This window comes from Strix aluco, chromosome 5 (assembly GCF_031877795.1).
Source record: "Strix aluco isolate bStrAlu1 chromosome 5, bStrAlu1.hap1, whole genome shotgun sequence".
In the NCBI taxonomy this organism is placed as follows: Eukaryota; Metazoa; Chordata; class Aves; order Strigiformes; family Strigidae; genus Strix; species Strix aluco.
Genome location: NC_133935.1, coordinates 17,164,903 through 17,183,561, shown reverse-complemented (window position 1 = coordinate 17,183,561; position 18,659 = coordinate 17,164,903). Strand labels below are relative to the sequence as shown.

Below are 18,659 nucleotides of genomic sequence, written 5' to 3'. Positions count from 1 at the left end.
GCCACAGCCAAGGCAGTCCAACAAGAGCAGCTCAGATACGTCTCCATGTGCAGCAATCTCATTTTCTGAGTGCAGTACATGTAGATAAATGCAGAACGGCTATTCTGGATGATTTCCCTCTGCAGATAAGACCTCAGGCTCCAGCTCAACAAAGCTTTAGGAAGATTTTTGTATCTGTTCCTATTCATCCATGAACATAGACCCCTTTAGAAATATTATCTGTGTTTTAAGTGCTTTGTGGCCTCAGTGCCTTTAAGTGCTGCCTTCACCCCCCCATCTAAATCAGTTCACTCCAGCAAATGATACCTCCTAACGTATAGGTTGGCTTGGCAGAAGAAGGGCGATGGGAGGGGCAGGTGGAGACACCCCAGTGACCACCCAGGCTCTTTGCATTCACCCAGTGATATCATTGTGGATGTGTTAATTGCACTGAAGCAAATGCAATGGCTCAAGCAGCGACGCACAGCAGCCCGTCAACCAAGTGTTTTGCACATCAGATATGCTGTGCAGCTCTTATAAGGAGAGGCAGGCAGGGGGACAGTTTGTTGCTGCTCCATTTCCTCTGAATTTCAGAGGACAGAAACTGCAGAAGGCAAGCTGGGTTCCTGTTCAGGTTCAAAATACTCCTGGTCAAATTTAGGAGGAACAGGGTCAGGCATCAGCCTAGCTTTTTTATTTGTACCTTGGCTCCTTTGGAGAATATGGAATTATCTCTGGTAAAAGAAAAGGCCTTGAGCCAAATACCTGTGTAGATATGAGTACTGTCACCAGTCAGGTCTGTGACACCTGCCTGTACCAAAGCCTCATCCTAACATGCATCCTGCCCAGGGTGGAACGGGGATGGGTTCTTCTGGGGTTGAATTTTGTTAATTTGGGAATCCCCCGACAGTGCACCTAATCATCCACAACTGACAATTTTGTTCTGGACCCACGAGCCTGCAGTGGGTATTGGCAGTAGAAACACAGATGGGAATGCCAAACAGAATATTTCAGCAAAAGTCTTGATAAGTACTTGAAATTTTCGATCAAAAAGTAAAACTGGATGTACAACATTCATAACAGCATTTCAGGGTTATACCTAAATGAAAAAAGATCCTATCTGAATCACGGAGTAGATGCCTTTAAGGTTGCAGGTTGCTCAGAGAGTTAAGGGAGCTCTTCCCAGCTGTTGGGCTGAAACAAATCATTCAGCTACCAAGAAGTTAATGTGGGGAGTGATTCTGACCTTGTATGGTGGAAGACCCTGCTACGGAAGAGGAACCCACTATAAACCACAACCCCAAGGTACATAATAAGGGACAGTCATAAGCAGATGTCTAAATGCTTTCTGAATCATTTTCCCAGCAAAAAAAAAATCCTTGGGATTTTATTTATCAAGAGAAGCATAAATGAGGACTAATTAAGGTCAGGAGTAAGTCCTGGATAATAAGAACATGTTGTGACAAAATCAGTTGTAGAAATGTGCAGCTCTTAGATTCACACAGCTCTAGAAATGTGAGAGAGACACAGGGTGGGCTTTAAAGACTGATGCAATTGGCAACAGTTCCCAGAGAGGGGATGGGACCATCCCCTCCAGAGAACCACCCTCTCCAGAGGACAAGCATCAGTACCCATCAGCACTACATGACTGCCTTCAGGGCTGAGGAACCTCTTTGGGAAGGATCCAGCAGGGTGATGACACAGGCTCTCTGCACAGACTACAAGCAGTTAGTTCACGTTTTGTGGCATAAACAACTCCTCCCCATAAAGCAGAGAGTAAGGACTCAGTGCAGACAATGCCATGCTGTAGACAAGTCTGTGACTCACTGCGGTGAAAGAGTTGAAGAGATAGTAGAGAGCCCAGGCGATGATGACAATGTAGTAGATGTTCAGCCAGAAGGAGAGAACTACAGCTGCCAGCCCCACTCCTGCGAATGAAGGCAGAGAGCAGCATCAATCCAGGTCTCTGGTGCCCAACTGTACTCACAGACATCACAAGTTTTGTGGCAGAGCCAGGAAAAGTGAACCAGCTCATCAATGCAGTGCCTGATACAACTATGCCAAACTGGTGAGCAAGGAAGTCTTGTTCCCTCACATCTCTCACCTGCCCATTTTCACTGGGTGAACAGTGCTACCTTTTAGTATGCTACAGGTAGTTTAGGAGAGGGTTCCATGAAAACAGGATCTGGTCGCTTTCCTGGCAGAATCGCTCTTTCCTACATCCAAGGCATTTATAAGTCAACACTGGTTTCCAGAATGCTGCTACTCCAGACATGGCAACAGGTTCACATTTCCTATCTACAGCTTTCCCACAGAATTAAAGTGAGCCCATGTCACGAGGCTCGGGGCAGGTCTTCTGAAGTCAGAGCCTCTCTATGTCCCTGCTGCTCATAAAGTGCTTTGTCATCACACAAGACTGCTTGAACAGAACACAGTGATGTTAGTGACTGTAGACATCAGGGTCAAGGGCAGATTGATAAAGACAGAAGAAAAAAATGTCCCTCACCTGCCACCCCATCCCAGTCCCCAGGGATTTGCTGATTTGCTTCCCAAGCCATTAAAGAATATTTGTCTGTAGTTATGTGCCATTGCCTTCACAAACTTACAGTACAGTACCTTTAAACATGGGTGCTAATTTCCAGACTCCCAGTCCGCCAACAGAGGTATACTGGCCCAAGGCAGTTTCCAGCAGGAAGAGAGGAATCCCAGCAAACACCAGTGTCAGGAAATAGGGGATGAGGAAGGCCCCTGAAAGAAGCAATGTTATCAGATGGTTCTCCCTTTTACCAAGAAGTAAATGCCTCCAGCTGTGGTTTCTTGCTCTGCAGCACCCATGTGATGAGGAGCAGAGTTGCTCAGGGCTACAGTTTGCAACTGGAGTTGGCATGTTCAGTGAGTCTCCCATTCTGATCACCACTGCCTTCCCCTCACCAGTTCCTATCACTATGGATATATAGGTATCATAAATGCATGTTGTTGTTAGATATTTAGGCAATGCTAAGCCCAATCTGACAACAAACCCAAAAGCTTGGACACTGATACTGGTAACTTGTTCTTGTTGATGTTTTCTGTCTTACCTGCAGCAGCTCCCCATTCTTCAACTTGAGGGAAAAGCAATATCTGGCATTGGCCACTACTTTCTTTGTTCATAGCTGCTTCTGTCTTTTAAGGAAACTGTGGCTAAAACTGTATTTGCTCTGGTAACAGTCCCATACACCTTCACACCCTTGTTCTAGGTTTTACCATTAAAATTCCTGGTGAAAACATTACTCTTCTCTATGGATCCTATGGAAATAATTTCATCACTAGGAATAAGGTAGTGCAGTCATTCACTAGAGATACTATTTGTACCTCATTATTAGAAAAGCAAATAGAATAGGAGAGCTTCGCCATGTGATTTGAAGGTTGTATGTGTTTGGGTCATCCTGACTTCTAGAATCTGGGACAAAGCTCATTCTCCAGCTTCGTCATGCATGTGCTGAAGCATGCCAGCATTCTGAGGAGAACAAACTCTTGCAGAAGATGCTGGATGGGGAGGGAGAGGGGACACTCAGTTTGCTCAGAAGCAGCTGGCCATGTTCAGGACAGCACTGGTTTCTGCACTAGCTGGAGGGCTAAGTTGTCAGTCTGGGTCTTCTTTTCCTGATATTAGTGGGAAAGCAGACATGGAGCCAGTGAGCAAAGCCACTCTGAAGAGCTGGAGCCCAGCTTGCACCTGGCAGAGCCGGGCTCCAGCAGCTGCTCTCTGAGGACAGGGAAGAAGCGAGGCACAGCCAGGGATGCTGGCTCGGGGGACACCCAGCTGGGGATGCCTGCCTGCCAAGCGGGGAGCTGAGCCCAGCTGGGAAAGGCAGGTGCCAGCACCCGGCGTGGGTGTCCGAGGGAGGCAGCGTGCAAGAGGAGTTGGCAGCGGGTGGTGGGGAAAAAACACGCTCCAGGCCAGCAGCTCGATGACCATGAGCCTGAATTGCAAGCTGGCGTGGAAGCACAGGCTCTCAGCTTCACCAGCAGCCTGGCGTGGAGGAGCAAACAGCTTTGAGCATGGCTGCGGGAGGAGGGCTGCCCACTCAGCATCCTCCCTGCGCTCTCGCCAGCTGCCATGGCCTGCAAGGTCCAGCCCCCTAGGAGACCTGCAGGAAGCCAGGGTCAGCTCTGAGGACATGGATGCTGCCTCACTACCATTGTGCCTCACTGTAGAGTTTGGAGACTTGAGCTTATCAGCAATCACAGTGCCTTGCTTGCTTCTGTGCAAGCAGCTAATGAAATTTGTCCACAGCCCTGATGATCCTGCATTTTTCATCTACAGCAGGCCAGGAGGGTTTGTAGGTGAAAGATTTTATTAGATTATTGAGAAAAAAAAACAGACAAACTTTTGGACCCAGGTCATTTATCCTGGCTTGACAAAAATCCTCTAAAATAGGGGAAAATCTACAAAGCAGACCGCAGCCTTGAACTGAGGTCAGTTGCAAATGACACTGCCACTCTGGAGGGTCAGGGCCCTGAGCAGGCATGGATAACATCCCCAGGTGCTGTACAGCCAGAGAGGAAATCAGTTCTGAAATTTGTACCTAAAATTTGTATGCCTGTGCCGAAATCCTTGGCACAGAGAGAAAGGGCTGGTCTTTAATCTCTGGCCCTGGATGGGCTGCTGAAAGGTCTGGTTCAGTTCCTGGCCTGCTACAAATGATTGTGTGTGACTTTGGGAGAGTCCAAACCTGTCTCCAAAGTCCATGGGTCAAAGGGGTGATGATATTGGTCCTGCCCTGCCTGCTCAGGGCACTCTTGGAGGCAGGGGAGGATTACACAGCTCCTGGCACTCACCGTGTAGCCCCAAATTTGCCCACAGTCTGCAGCTTCTAATGCTGTACAGCAAGGAATAATAATTAATCCTTAAAACAGAGAGCACTGCCTACGAATCAAAAGTTGAGCATTACAAGCTGTTACATACCATTGCTTGGAGTCTCAACGTGTAAATGAGAAATGCATGATGCTTATTTAAAGAAATGTTCTTCTCTCAAGTTATTCAAGCTCAGGATCTCTCAGACAATTTTTAGCACCTACTGAGCTGCATTTAGAGTCAATTTAGAGTCTGGTAAAATCCTGTTGACATCAGAAAGACTGCATGAGGTTAGAAATTGGTGTAGAGGCTGGAGCGTTAGTCATAGCTGGGCACATTCAGCTGTATGCAGAGCCAGCAGGGAGCCCAGGCATCTCTTTGGGTAAAGCCTGCTCCCCGCAGCGGCTGGGGCTGGTGCTGGGCTGCTGTACCCTGGCTGAATATCCCCTAATTATGTGCCCGATTACAATGCCGAGCAAATCAGCCATGAGCTAATACAATGTGACAGCGGTAAGTGAGACGACAATATTTCCGTTCAGTTCAATTTGCCTGTGCGTAATGGAAGCAGCCCACACGACGGTGCTCCGAGCAGCGCACATGCAGGACGCTAAAATTAGAGTCTCACCCACAGTCTGCTCTGCTCCGCAGGCGCCTCCGTCGGGGTACAGCCAAGACGGTGCCCACCCGATTGTGAATCAGATGCCGTGCGACCCTTCCTCGCTGCTCCGCATCGGCTCCCAGTGACGCTTTCGTGCGTCAGCTCTCCTGCCTGTCTCCGGCATCAGCAGCCTCCACTTGCTGCTCATTATTGCCAGCTGCGGGAACGGTCGTGCCTGCGAACAGCCAGGCTGGGTAGGGGTGAAAGGAACAAGCGATACAGGCTGCCATAAACGGCATGAACTGGCAGGCGAGGCAGGGTGTCTGAGAAGAGGCAGGCACCAATTCACGCATTTCATCTGTCCGGCATTTCTGCTCACAGCCAGCTGATCCCTCTGCATGCCTGCTGCTGCCGGGGCAGAGATCACCCTGTATGCCATAGCTAATGCTAATAATAGCACTCCCCACCTCCACAGCACCCTCCGTCCTAGGATCTCAGCTGACTTTATAAATATAATTGATTTTAGCTTCAAAACACCCTTCATCTAAGTATAGATATCATCATCCCCACCTTTATGTGTGAGGAGACAGAGCCATGGGCAGCACAAATCTGGTGGATTTGAGATGGCGCAGCAATCACCAGGCAGAAACTGGGCTAAAAAACAGTGCTGGGGCTTAGCCATGGGGCTAATGTTGTATGAGGAGGGCTAGTGCAGTCAGGTGCCATTGTGTGGCTAGATGAAAATGACAGACTCACACCGTGTCTCTGGCGATGGTGGCACAGGCTCACCTAGGTAGACCTGCCTGATTCACATAAACCTCACCTGGCCCAGCCACACACTCATGCCTCTGCACAAAATGACATACTGAATTCGAAATCTTCTTGTCAAAATGGGTAACTGTCCAGTCTCCCACTGGGACTCAGTCCACGTGCTTGAGAGAAAGGGCTAATATCCCCCTAAATACTGTGGAGCTACATGGACAGACCACTGCAGGGAGCTAGACCCCTCTCCTCTTTCCCAGGGTGGGTGGAGAAGAGCATCCTACGCAGCATCGACTACAGCATGGACCACAGAAGTGGGCTGGCAATATGAGAAATCATGAGAGCTTAAGACAAAGCGGGTTTTGAAAAGGGAATTCAAGGCAAAAGGCAAAGAAAGAAGATGTGGAAAAGAACATGAGAAGAGACCCTCAGAGCAGCATGAATGAACGTGGCACTGGGGACAAGGGAGCTAAGAGGGAAGCAAAGAACGACATGGGAAGACTAGCAGGCAGTGCTAAAATTATATGTACAGCCTTAAGGCTGAGACAAAGGGGTTTGGACTTTTTGTGGGAAGTTGTGAGAAATGGTTCAATGAGGTGAGCAGCTCTTCAAGGGGAGAGGGAAGGTTATTTTAGTAACAGGCACAAACAACAGGAGAGCTGGGCATAGGAGGTGAGAAGAAAGAGCCTCTGCTCTACTGACACCAAAGCAGCCCCTACTCCCCTCCACAGGAGCATTTCCCTGCCAAAGCTGAAGAAATAGCACTGTAGGAGTCTGGGCCGCGCTGAGGGAAAGTTAGTGCAGGCAGAAGAATGCAAAGACGAAGACAAGGCCAGCAAAATAAGGCTGGCAAAAACACACAAGATAGCAGATAAGTGAGAAACATCTGTGGTCAGCAAAAGCACACAAGTCTGAGCAAAACAGGGTATGAGACAGGGGAGTTTTTGGCAAGTTTTGGGCTTTACGTGCTAATTGGAATTAACCAATGCAAATGCTTGTAGAGGGGCGTGAACAGCGCGTGTAGATAACCTGTAGCCTATTAGAAAATAGATGAGTGCGTGTATGGAACTTAGTAGGATATAAATGTAACTAGGACTGGAAAAAAAATAAAGATGGATGATCTGATTGTCATATTGGTGTTGTGTCGTTCCTGTTCCCGCACGGAGAAATAAGGACCCCGGCTAATGGTAACCCTGACATAGCACCATTTTAGAGGGGAGTTGAGGCACACAAGTGTATTTTCTGACTTGATCCAAGACACTCAGAAAGTCTGTAGCTGGACCGGGAGCTGATCTCCCGTATCTCTTGATTTCTAGCCCAGCACTGTTTGCCCATCTGCCTGCCTTTCTCTAGCCTTGCAATGGTTTGGCAAAGTCTCAGATGAGGACTGGTAAGGAAAGGCTGTAGTGACGCAATAATAAAAAAAATAAGAAAAGCTGGTGTTAGATGTCCACAGAGGAGGGCACTGCTACCAGCTGCATCACAGTTACTGTAAATCCTTCACCAGCCGCTACCTTCTCTCATGGCCTCTGTTTTCCAAACATTAGGATGGAGACAACAACTGTGACCCTTCTTACAGCACTGTAGAAAGTCAAAGCTCATTTCCTTCCATAGATGATGACACTCATGCATGCCTGTGTACACGTACATATGTATGTATGTTTGTATATATGTCTACACAGACCTGCTATGGTCCATGCAAAGCTTCTAATCAAAACTCCTCAGACATGTGACCCAAATCCAGATGCAAAATCGTTACCTCTTGAGAATATACTAGACTGAGGAGAAACTCACCATTAGCAGATATTGATTTCCCTGGGAATGCCCCAGCATCCAGCTGGGGGCCTATGTGCGTAGCCCTCCTTGTAAATAAATGATCCCAGACACTCTGCTGCAAATTTGGACTGCAGAAGCTTGACAAAACTCAAACTTCTTGTTATGTTTCTTGTTATGTTTCTTTGGGCTGCTTCTTCCCAACCTGCACTTGCTAGTAAAGCCCAGAGACTAGTCTCCTGACAGCTTAACAATTCACATCATGAGGGAGAGCTCTCAGCCAGGGAGCCAGCCACTTGCCCAGAGCCAGGGAGCCAGCCACTTGCCCAGACCCACACCAAACCAAAGCCTGTTCAGGCAACATGGCTGCTCAGGGATGAGCACAGGCACTGTGCGTTTCTCTCACCTCCTCCATTCTTGCCGCAGAGATACGGGAAGCGCCAGACGTTGCCTAGCCCAATAGCATAGCCCACACAGGACAGCAAGAAGTCAAATCTCCCCTTCCAGGAGCCTCTGTCTGGGATCTCCTTCTTCTTCTTGGTGCTCACGGCCTTGGAGGCACTGGGATCTGACTCCTCCAGGGCTGCCTGGTTCGCCTTGGAGGGAGAGCTCAGCTCCATGGAGGTGGTGTCCATCTTGCCCATTGTAACTCAGATGTACGGCCACTCTTGCTTAGGGGTTGGAGGAGCAGGAAGGGCAGCCTCCACCCTGGCTGAGCATGGATGAAATGGGAAGCGCTGGGCAAAGCTCCTGATGAGAAAGTAGAGAAAGAAGGCATCCTGTGTTAGTGTAGTGGGCTTGGGGGGGACCTTGCTGGGTCTGAGATGGACTCACTGGATAGACTGGTGCACATCAGAGCAGCCCATCCATACCTCCCTGCTTTCCCCAGAGAGAAAAAGGGGGATAATTTTGTCTTGCTCCACAGTTGCCCTTCTGAGAAGTCATGGTTATGTAGACTGCTAACAACAGGCTCGGACCTGGTTGTTACTAGCACATAGCAACTCTCATCTTATTCTCTTCATCCCAACACCTGCTCTGCAGGAAAAGCTCCAGGACCAGTACGCATGCAGGGAAGTTACAGCCCGTGGGTGACCCACCACAGAGCAGTCCAGGCAGAGAAATATATCTATCATGTCTGAGCAACGGTGGAAAAAGGCATGATGGAGGTGCCACATTCCCCAGGTCTGGAGCCCAAAACTGAGTGCACAAGTCACGGGGCCATCTGAGAGATCATGTGGTCCAGCCAGCCATGCATGGCTGTGAAGGTGTAGCTTTACAATGGCACCTCCACTACAGACATGCCCCACATTGCAATCCCATGCCCTAATTCCCTGTCATGGCAGCAATACAGCCATGACCACAGCTGTGTACCTGCAATGCATGGCAAGGAAATGGCTGATCTACTCAGCACCTCCTTGTACACCATGTCACATGTGATACTGTAATCGCCAGGTGTATTCAGATGATGCTTGCTAGTGACTATAGCCAGCCTGTGAACCACTGAAATCCCATTAAGTCAGGACTCTAAAGTCCTGAGGATTAATTGGACAAGTCTGACAAAAAATTTAATGAATATTTCCATTGATTTTAGACCCTAAGAAGTATATAACCAGCACACCAAAACAATTCAGAAAGAAAGAAAGCAAGAACAGGCTACATTATTACACCAGTATCTAAAACAATATTGCACTCATGTCTTGAAAACTAAGTGCAGTTCTCCCTTCCCTTTACAGAAGCTATTGCAAAGTTAGAAAAAGGCATAGAGAAGTGCCAAAAGGATGCTCAAAAGTGTGGAACATCTTCCATGTGAGGAAAGGTTCAATGAACTAGGATCCATTGTCCTGTGGAAGAGGTAACTGACAGGGGCCTATAAATGTATCAGTGCTATAGAATATGAGTATTCACTATTTCTGACACAAGAACTATGGGGATTAAATAAAGACAGCAGGTAGTAGGTTGAAAAAGAGAAAAAGGTGATACTCCACAAAATGCACAGCTATGGAGTGAGGCTCCTCACCCCAGAACATGCTGGATGATGAGAGTTTACATGACTGCAACAAGGAAATTAAGAGGAAAAATAATAGAAGAAAAATCCACCAGGAGCTACCACTGTGGTTCAGGGAATCCCTGAGCTGCAAGTTGTCGGGGGTTGAAGGACTCTTCCAAGGAAGTATCACTCCCTACTTTTCCTGGTTTTATCCTCTCCCCTCAGCATCTGCCCTCAGCCAGTGCAGAAGACAGGATCTGGGACTGGCATGGCTTTGGCTCTCACCCAGTTCTCAGCCCATTTTATGCAGAGCCAAATTTAAGCCTCCACTAGGAGCCATAAGAGTGACCAGTGCTACAATCTCCCAGAGAAGTCTGTTGACAAAAACATTCCCAGATGCACACATTAAAAAAAAAAGAAAGGAAAACCGAGTGAATATATCAGGAAACAAAGCAATGCTATGAAGAGGTGGCATGCTCTAGCAGTTACAGTTGGCCTTGCTTGAGCTGTTTTCTCATGGCAGTATTGTCTCCTATGCAAACAGTACCTACTTGCCCCATGGGATGCTTGGGAGACTCATTAACTAGCATTTCTAAAGCATCCTGCAGAGAGATGGTCTCCCAAACCCAGGCTCAACGGCAGTATCGGCTCCTGCTTACTACAATTGACACTCCATGATTACAGCAGATGGATTTCCTTTCCCCACAGAATTTGTCATTGAGGTTAGAAAAACTGTGTCAACTGTGAAGGGAATGGCTGAACCAGAAAATAACTGTAATCCATTCTGGTATATCAGTAGAGAAGCCAAAAAATCTCCTTGCTGTGGGATGAAGGCTGTAATCAAAGCCCTCTGACCTATGGAGCCAGCCCTGAGCCTCACAACTCCTCTAGCACAAGGACGGTTGCAGGTAAGCCCAGAAGCAAGTGGCAGTACAAAAAAGCCTTCTGGGGAGAAGAGACCATTTCACATAGCCCATAAGGCAGACACCACAACAAATCATTGCTGGACACCCAACGCAAAGGCTTTCGTGAACAGATCCCCTTTCTGTCCTACACCTTGTGATAGCACTGTCACACCAGCTCCTGGCTCCTCAGTAAGGCAGGGAGCAAAAAGATTATACAGAACATGTAGGAGGAAAGTAAAATAAAGACAATTTATAAATCAAAACAGAAGAAATAGCACCAAAACCCCTGGGAAGAATTCAGCACTGGGCTAAGTCAGGATAATTAGCTATGCCTGGAGACATAACAAATTAGGCTCAGCAGAAGCCATTTTGACTCACTTTTTTTTCTGAGACAAAAACCAGTAGGTAAGATGCTATCTTTAAAAAGTATGTATATATCCTGCTCTCCCCGTGCTCTTTCCCCTTTTCTTGCTGACACAGTTCTGGAGCGATATATATTGCAGTTAGATGATCACACCTCATATTTCATATACTTGGGGTAGGATGACAGAGGAGCAGCAGACCATACTGGTAGTTTTCTCTTACCTGAGAAGTGAGGTCTTTCATCTCCAGCTGAGAAAGGATAAACTAGATTTATAGAGGTTTCTCCACAGTGAAGAAATAGGAAAACAGTCAAGATGACCCACTGAAGGTTCATCCCACCTACTGTCCTGTCTTCTACAGTGATGGATGATTAGGGCAGAAGGGCTCATGCATGTCCTGCAGCCCAGATGCGCCATGTCCTTCCCTGGACATGCAACTCTGACCAGGAAAAATACAGGCATCAGTTGCTCCAGGCTAAGTGTTTGACTCCTATGTTTAGACATCAGCTCACATGCTGGACAAGTGGTCCTACTGGGACAAAATGTACCAGCCCCTCCACTTATCCACATGGGTCTCCTCCAGCACAAGTGCAGGGCTCTTCCCTGTGCTGACAGCCTAGAGAGAGCAGAGTTGGTTCAGCAGCTCTCTGTCATGTCACATTATTCATTCTGAAAAGCACACGGCGCTTTGGGCACAGCAAAACGCCTGAAGGACTCAAAATGATAATCAATAAGAGCAGAGCCACAAGCTGGAGGTGGGATCTGCTTTGCAAGGACCTGAAAACAAGGTCAAAGAGTTTAAACATGACACTATAGCAGGTTTCTCATTTGGCTTCTTCTAAATACATCATATTCTGAAGCCAAGATTTTCAAAACAATCACTAAAAGCTAGGGTCATAAATCCCAGGCAGTAAAGTAGTGACCTGAGTTTCACTGAGTCGTGCAGAAAGCTTGGTCTTCTGCTGCATAAGTCAATAAAAATAGTTGCATGGTCCCCAGGAGGTGCAGAGCCAGGCTGAAACGCATTCTGGAAAACAGTCCTTCCCCTCCTTTTTTGAGGAATTTCACTTCAAATAAGAAAATAGCCCTGAAAAAATGTTACCTCCACTTGAAATGCTGCTGCCTGAAACTGCTAACAACGGTGACCTTTTTGCTTTCCCCTGCTTCAGTGTGAAATATTAACAGTCTCCTCAAATTTGACAGAAACCCAAAATTTCAAGGGCATAAAACTGCCCGAAATGAAACAGCAAAATTACCTGTGGAAACACGTGTGAGAAATACTTTCACACCTCCCCACCTCTTATTTGTCAGTGTTTTAACAACCACACAAATCACTTCTGACCCATGCAGGTAGAGCCACAATTAGTTTAATTACATGGCACAGGCTGTTGTTCAGTCAATTAGAATTTTCCTTCCATCCACACCATTTTAATGACAGCCAAGTAACCCCAAGGCTCTTGCATCTTGTTTAAAGCCGTGACCGGCTGATCAGGGCACAGCAGATGATCAGCCGATTTTCTGCTTGCTGCAGCAGCAGCATATGCTTGAGCTTCCTGCATCCATGACAGCTGGAGGGTCTGGGGAAGAGCGCCCTGTGGATGCCTGAGGATGCTGGTGGGGTGCTGGACACACATGGAGCCTTCTCAGGGCTGTCTCATGTTTCACAGCCCTCTCCACTTGCTGCCCCAGAGGCAGCCACTGCAGACACCCAACCTTTCATCTCCCTTCCCCTGAAGAGAGGTGATTGCTTGGTCAGAGAAGAGATCAGCACTCACAGAGGATGCAATAAGAAAGTAAATCAGCTCACTTGGGTAATGGAGCTGCTGGGTGGCCTTCACCTCCACCCAGCTTTTCCACCCTTCTGCATGAGATTTGGGTTGCTGATGTCCAGGTCTGACATGCAGCTGTTGCCCAACCTCCCTCCTCCACCATCAGCCCTGGGCGAGCTGTGTCGCTCCTGATAACATGGCAGGTGAGGTTGGTACCACACCACATCCCTATCCAGACGAGCATCCAGATGAGCTGAGGGGGCAAGGAGGGGCATGAGTTGTGTTTCGTAAACCATTAAACAAACAGCACATCCACATGAGGCCAGAACACATCTCACAGCCCACGGCTGCAATCCTGGGAGGGCTGTGACAGCCCCTCACGGCCCTGAAAAAAGCAGGTGAAGAACTGCTGAGCTGCTGGACCTGGCTGCAGCCTACTGCATGGTCGCTTTGCCAAGTGGCACCTCGATTTTTGCATTATACACAGAGGAGGAATCGGGTCAGCAGTTGCAGTGCCCTCCCTGGCTCTGGATGCCTGCTTGAATCTCCTCTGGTTCCTCTCCCAGGGAGAAGCAGGGTCAGATCCTGCTCCCAGCCACAGACTGCTTCACCCACCACTGCTGCTCTCACCTCGGTGGCTGGGGCTGCCTCATGTTGCCTCGGAGGAAAGCAGGGGTTTTGTGCCTTTTCTGAACAATGCAAACGATGCACCCTCTGAGCTGTTTTAGCGCTCTTGTTTAAAGATCATCCTGGCACTTGAGAAGCCTTCCCCGGGGAGCAGAGAGCTGGCAGGGCTCTTCCTACGCTCCCACAGACCGTCCAGACCCATCCCGAGTAACTGCAGCAGTGTGAGGATCGAGGCCAGGCCACATCCCACTCCCCTTGTAGCAGCCTCCAAGCAAGCTGCAGGCAGCTCCCTGAGTCCCCGCCACCTCTGAGACTGGGAAAGACAGACGTGGCTTAAAGGCATCCCCGTCTCCATCCTCCTCAGTGAAATTACCACATTAAAAAGATTAAAGGCCTATTTCTGCCCAGTTTAAATGTGCTGATTAAATTCAGAATTGTTTTCCTTTTCTTATATAGTGCAAGTTGGCACACTGGGATGCCAGCTTCACGATACTGGTAGTTTATACAGTTTTGCTATGTCATTCTTTTGCCCTGCCTGAAGAAACATGGACATTTTTAGCCCAGACCCATCTGTCTGTTCCCAACCCCAGTTACTTTTTGAGCTCACTGTTAAGTTTCACCCATAGTTGAAAAAAGGAGCACAGCCCTCAAAGACATCAAGTTCCTCAAGAAGTAGGGAATGGAGAGAGGGAAGAGACTCAGGTTAGTGCTTCTCCCGAGGAAGGGCTGTAGGGTGACCCCAGGCGGGCCTCGTCGTGCACCATGCTCCAGCCAGACCATGTGCAGGGGACCAGGGAGGAGGGAGGCAGCTCCTAGGAGGGTAGCCTGGAGATGTGGCAGACAGGTAGGAACACTGAGGATGGGGGGGTGTGGGGGACTAGAAAGACAGTAAACACTGCCATAAGGGACCTGTCATGAGAGGTGGAAGGACAAAGGACATTATGAAGAGAAAAGCAGGTATCATTAGTTCTGCTGAGCAAAAAAACCCCAACTCACTGTTCCTCCTCTAGGACAGAAGCTGATGTTTTGCATCTATTTCTCCACATTTTTGTACTCACAACCCAGGAATAACATTAGTTGGCCTCCTCTGCCTGCCTTGTTCCTTGCTAAGGGACGATCCCACTCCAGGGAGACTAAACCTTCCAGTGACTTCAGCAAGAACATAGCTGGAGCAGAAGTGCCTAAAAATGAGCACAGAGGACAATTTCAGCTGGAATTTCTCACTTGCCTTATATCTCTTGTTCCTTTTCATTACAGCCCAGCATGGGGTCCAGGCACTGCCACTGCGGTGTGGGCGGGCATCCCTGCTGGCACCTTCATTTTTTCCCCAGAGGCTGCAGTGTCACAGCTCAGCAGATGTAGCGTGAGTTACTGCTCCTGTCGGCCACTACCTTACCAAAACTGCACCTCTGAGCCAAGATTTTAGCTCAAACCCTGAACTGCAGCAATATCCTCAGTGAGACTGTGGCCTTCACAGCAGTAGATTTCCCCCTCTCAACAGGAGTCACAAGTACTGTGCAAAAGGCATGGCTGTGCAATGTGTGAGGGGGGGGAATAATAACTTCATACACATAGAGCTGGATTTGATGCGCCTCCAGAGATGTTGTAAGTAATGTCAGTGGTTAGTTGCTGTATTGGGCTTGATATGTTTTGGGGTTTTTTTTAGTTTTTTTCTTTTTTTTTGTGAAGTCAGTGAACGGAGCAAATTGGGCGAAATTGGTCTTGCAATGGAAAGTGATGACCTTCACCTGAGAAAGTCACCTTGGACTTTGTTGCCACAACTTAATAATGGAAAAAGTGAATAAAGAAAAAAATAATTGACAAGGAAAGAGCAGAAACAAGCGTGAGAATGATCCAGAGGATGCCCTGAAGTGTCCAGCATGGCAGAGGAGCAGTCTTTCCTCACCTTGCATGGCAGAGGAGCAAAGGACTGTCCACTGGTGTACCCTGGGGCCGGGAAGCTTGCAGCTGGGGACATGCCCCATCCACATGGCACAGATGAGTCCAGCCTGCTCCACACTGGCCAGCACCTTGGAATAAGATGAGCAGGTAAAAACCCTGCGCTGCCTCAAAAATCTCTGCTACTGCATTCAGCTGAAAGCACAAAAGGGAAGATAGACGGGAGAAGGAGGAGATGAAATGCAGACCTTCCCTCTGCTAATTCTGGGCAGGGTTGTAGCAGCTACTGAATGCTGCATCAAGTCACCAAGAGCTCATTCAAAACGTGGCACCTGTAAAACTGCGCAGCGCCACTCCGGCACACGTATTCAGCTCCAAGAAAGACCAGAGCCTCACTGCGCAGAGCACAACATCACTTTCCTGCTGCAGCACAGCTAAGCCAAAGAGGAAATCTGTGTCCCACTTTCAGATGCCAAACTCTTTGTTCTCCTTCTCCATGAAACCAGAGAGATAATCATGCCCCAGAGCCCTGAGGCTGCTGCAAGGCTCCATTTGTTCATATGCTTTTTTTTGGGGTGGAAAATAGAGAACAGAAGAGCCAGCTCCCTCCACAGGAACCGTGCATGAGCACTGTTAGCCAGCAGCCCCTTGGCTGAGGTTTTCCTTGAAACAGCCCAGAAAATGTGCTCATTACCCAGTAAGAGCACTATGCCCCGCTGTCTAGGATCAGCCTGCAACTAGCTGGGCATTATTATCTCTACTACTTTAACATTCAGATCTTCCTTCTCTCCCTAATTCTTGTGCAATGCATGATACAGCAGTGCAGAAGGAGCAGCTCTTCCCCTGGGGCTTGTGATATCAGGAGATAAGGCAGATGAAGGAAAGGCTGTTGTCCCTGTTGCCTTGGCTAGAGACCCGAGCCACAGCTCACACAGTCCGTCCATAAGAGGGTGCAGACCCTGACCCTCGGGGGCCAGGCACAGCCTGTACTGCATGAGCATCTCCACAGGGGCCAGGCATGGCACTCACTTTTTCTATTCCCAGCAACCAGGACCCAGCATCATGGGGAGGTCCACCCCCAGTATAAGGGCATTAGTTGTTTGTTCCTTGTTCCCATTAAGTTTCTCCAGAAGAAAATACATTACCAGTTGCATGTCTTCAGCCTGATTCTTGTTCAGAACAAAATCCCAAACTGTTGCAGAGCTTCTCTTGGAGGGAGGAGAACTGAAATTAAATGTGCTGGAGGTCTCCACCAGGCTCTGGCAGAATCACAGCAAGGTCACCAGCAAACTGGGGAGCCTTTTGTAGCCAGGCTGCAGCTGTCTCTTCCTCCAAGCAGCACTCATGGAAGGTGGGGAGCAGGGAGTAGGTAGGAGTGAAGGGAGGAGGCAGATGAGTTTGGCCAGTTCTCCAGTGCTGTAAAGACAGAGGGATGGGGAGGGCTTCACCTAGGGAGTGAGGGACCTCCTTCAGGAGCAGTCTCTTGGAGATAGATAGGAAGGAAGGGCACAGATATAGCCCCCTGAAACACCCCAGCAACTGTACAAGAAGGGAAGGAAGCTCAGCTCCACTGTCAGAGACCACCAGAGATTGCAGGACTCTGCAAGGGGTGACAAGAGCCTGAAATGCTGTGTTTTGGGTTGACACACAAGGCTGGAAAGAGCTGTCCCAGCCCCAGGGAGGGGCAGCTGTACCAATCCCTTTTCTACACATATCACCTAGCTCATCCCCTGAGCTCTACTCACCGGAGACCCTCCCCAGGGTAACTTGCCCTGGGCTTCACTTAAGTGCTGTTACAGCATCTTTACTAAGCCATCATTTAAGCTCATTACATCTCCCCTCAGTCCACAGGCACTGTGAGAAGCTTTCCATGTTTCAGGCCCCCAATATCACTTTTGGATGCTGCTCTGGGCCCACCAGTCTGCCCCCATTTGCTCACCTCTCCAGCACCTTTTGGGAGGCAGAAACCATCCTTCATCCCGCCTTGTCCTTAGGGTGCTGAGTCCCTCAGCCCCACATCCAACCCAGCATGGATGGAGGAGAGCTCAGCACCTGCAATGGCACTTCCCCAGGGATGCTCATGCAGGCCGGCGGCTCTTCTCCACCACCGCTGCAATGATCCCTCCCCTGGCCCCAACGCTCATGTCCCAAGACTAGACACAGCTGTCCCCGTGGACGCACCTACCTCACGGTGCTGGATAGTTGGGGGTCCTTGGGGTGCACAGAGCTGCTCACGGAGACACCAGCCCAGAGAGGCACATACTAACCTGCTCCTGCACACAGAGGGGAGCTATGAGCCCCTCCTGCTGTGGGGCCCCTCTCCCCCTGCCTCACCCCACACAGCTCCTCATTGCCTGTATCGACGAGCCCTTAATGAGCTTTGAGCTCACGTCCAGTCAAATCAACACCCTGCATGTCATGGGTGTGGGGCGGGGGGGGTACACAGAGACACTGGAAAAACACACGTCTCTGGAAGAGAAGAGGCTCCAAGGGCATGGGCAGGAGGGAGGGCAGGAGCAAAGGGCATGGTGCCAGAAAATGGGGGAGGCAACAGGTGAGGGGGTTGCATGGGGTTGGTTGCACCCATGTTGCTGCAGCAGTTTCTGCAAGGGTGGCTGCAGCAGTACCTAAGAGGCCATGCTAAAGGCACTGTGCACACCTCTTGCCCTCCATGTTTGCAGTCAGACAGTGGTCTCCATCTTCTCCACGAGCAGGGTTGGCTGCAGTCGTGCAAAGGATGCAGAGGTCTCACACACTATGTGTGGCAGGGAGGTTGAGTCTCTGACCATAAGCCTCTCTGCTTGCACACAGCACTGCTCAACACAGCCCCTGCACAGGGCCAGGCTTATAACAACGCAGTCCAGTGAAGGGAGAAGAGGGCAGGCAGGGCTCAGGAGGAACCGTCCTGAAGGACACCACAGTGTCACCGGTCAAGTGCACCACTGGCTGTGGGTCAGGCTTTTGGTGTGGAAGGGAAAGGCAGAGGAAGAGGGATCCTTCTCATTTGAAGTGTCAGGTACCAGCCACCAGCCAAGGAAAGGAGCCACAGGTTAATGACCACAGGCTTAGTGTGTAGATCCTGTCATTGGCTCTAAAAGGAGTTGAGTGAACCCTTTATTTCCCTTTTCTTTTCCTTTTTGGGGCCCAAGACAATTTGCATC

General features: G+C 49.1%; 1 protein-coding gene across 6 annotated transcripts in view; it reads right to left on the bottom strand.

Annotated features, from left to right (window-relative positions):
• The window catches only part of LOC141924172 (sodium- and chloride-dependent GABA transporter 1-like), a 35,604-nt gene extending 17,756 nt beyond the window's left edge, over window positions 1–17,848 (bottom strand). For 3 of the 6 annotated variants that reach the window (XM_074826183.1, XM_074826186.1, XM_074826187.1), the window contains exons 1-4: window positions 17,684–17,818; window positions 8,356–8,699; window positions 2,596–2,727; window positions 1,807–1,907 (exon numbers count right to left, since the gene is read on the bottom strand). In XM_074826183.1, the coding sequence (XP_074682284.1) occupies window positions 1,807–1,907; window positions 2,596–2,727; window positions 8,356–8,593 (471 nt within the window). In that variant the 5' untranslated portion in view covers window positions 8,594–8,699; window positions 17,684–17,818. Of the gene's footprint in view, window positions 1–1,806; window positions 1,908–2,595; window positions 2,728–5,441; window positions 5,568–8,355; window positions 8,700–11,426; window positions 11,542–16,643; window positions 16,915–17,683 lie in introns of those variants that run through there. The other 3 variants (XM_074826184.1, XM_074826185.1, XM_074826188.1) reach the window with 3 other exon arrangements.
• Between the last annotated feature and the right edge of the window lie 811 nt (window positions 17,849–18,659).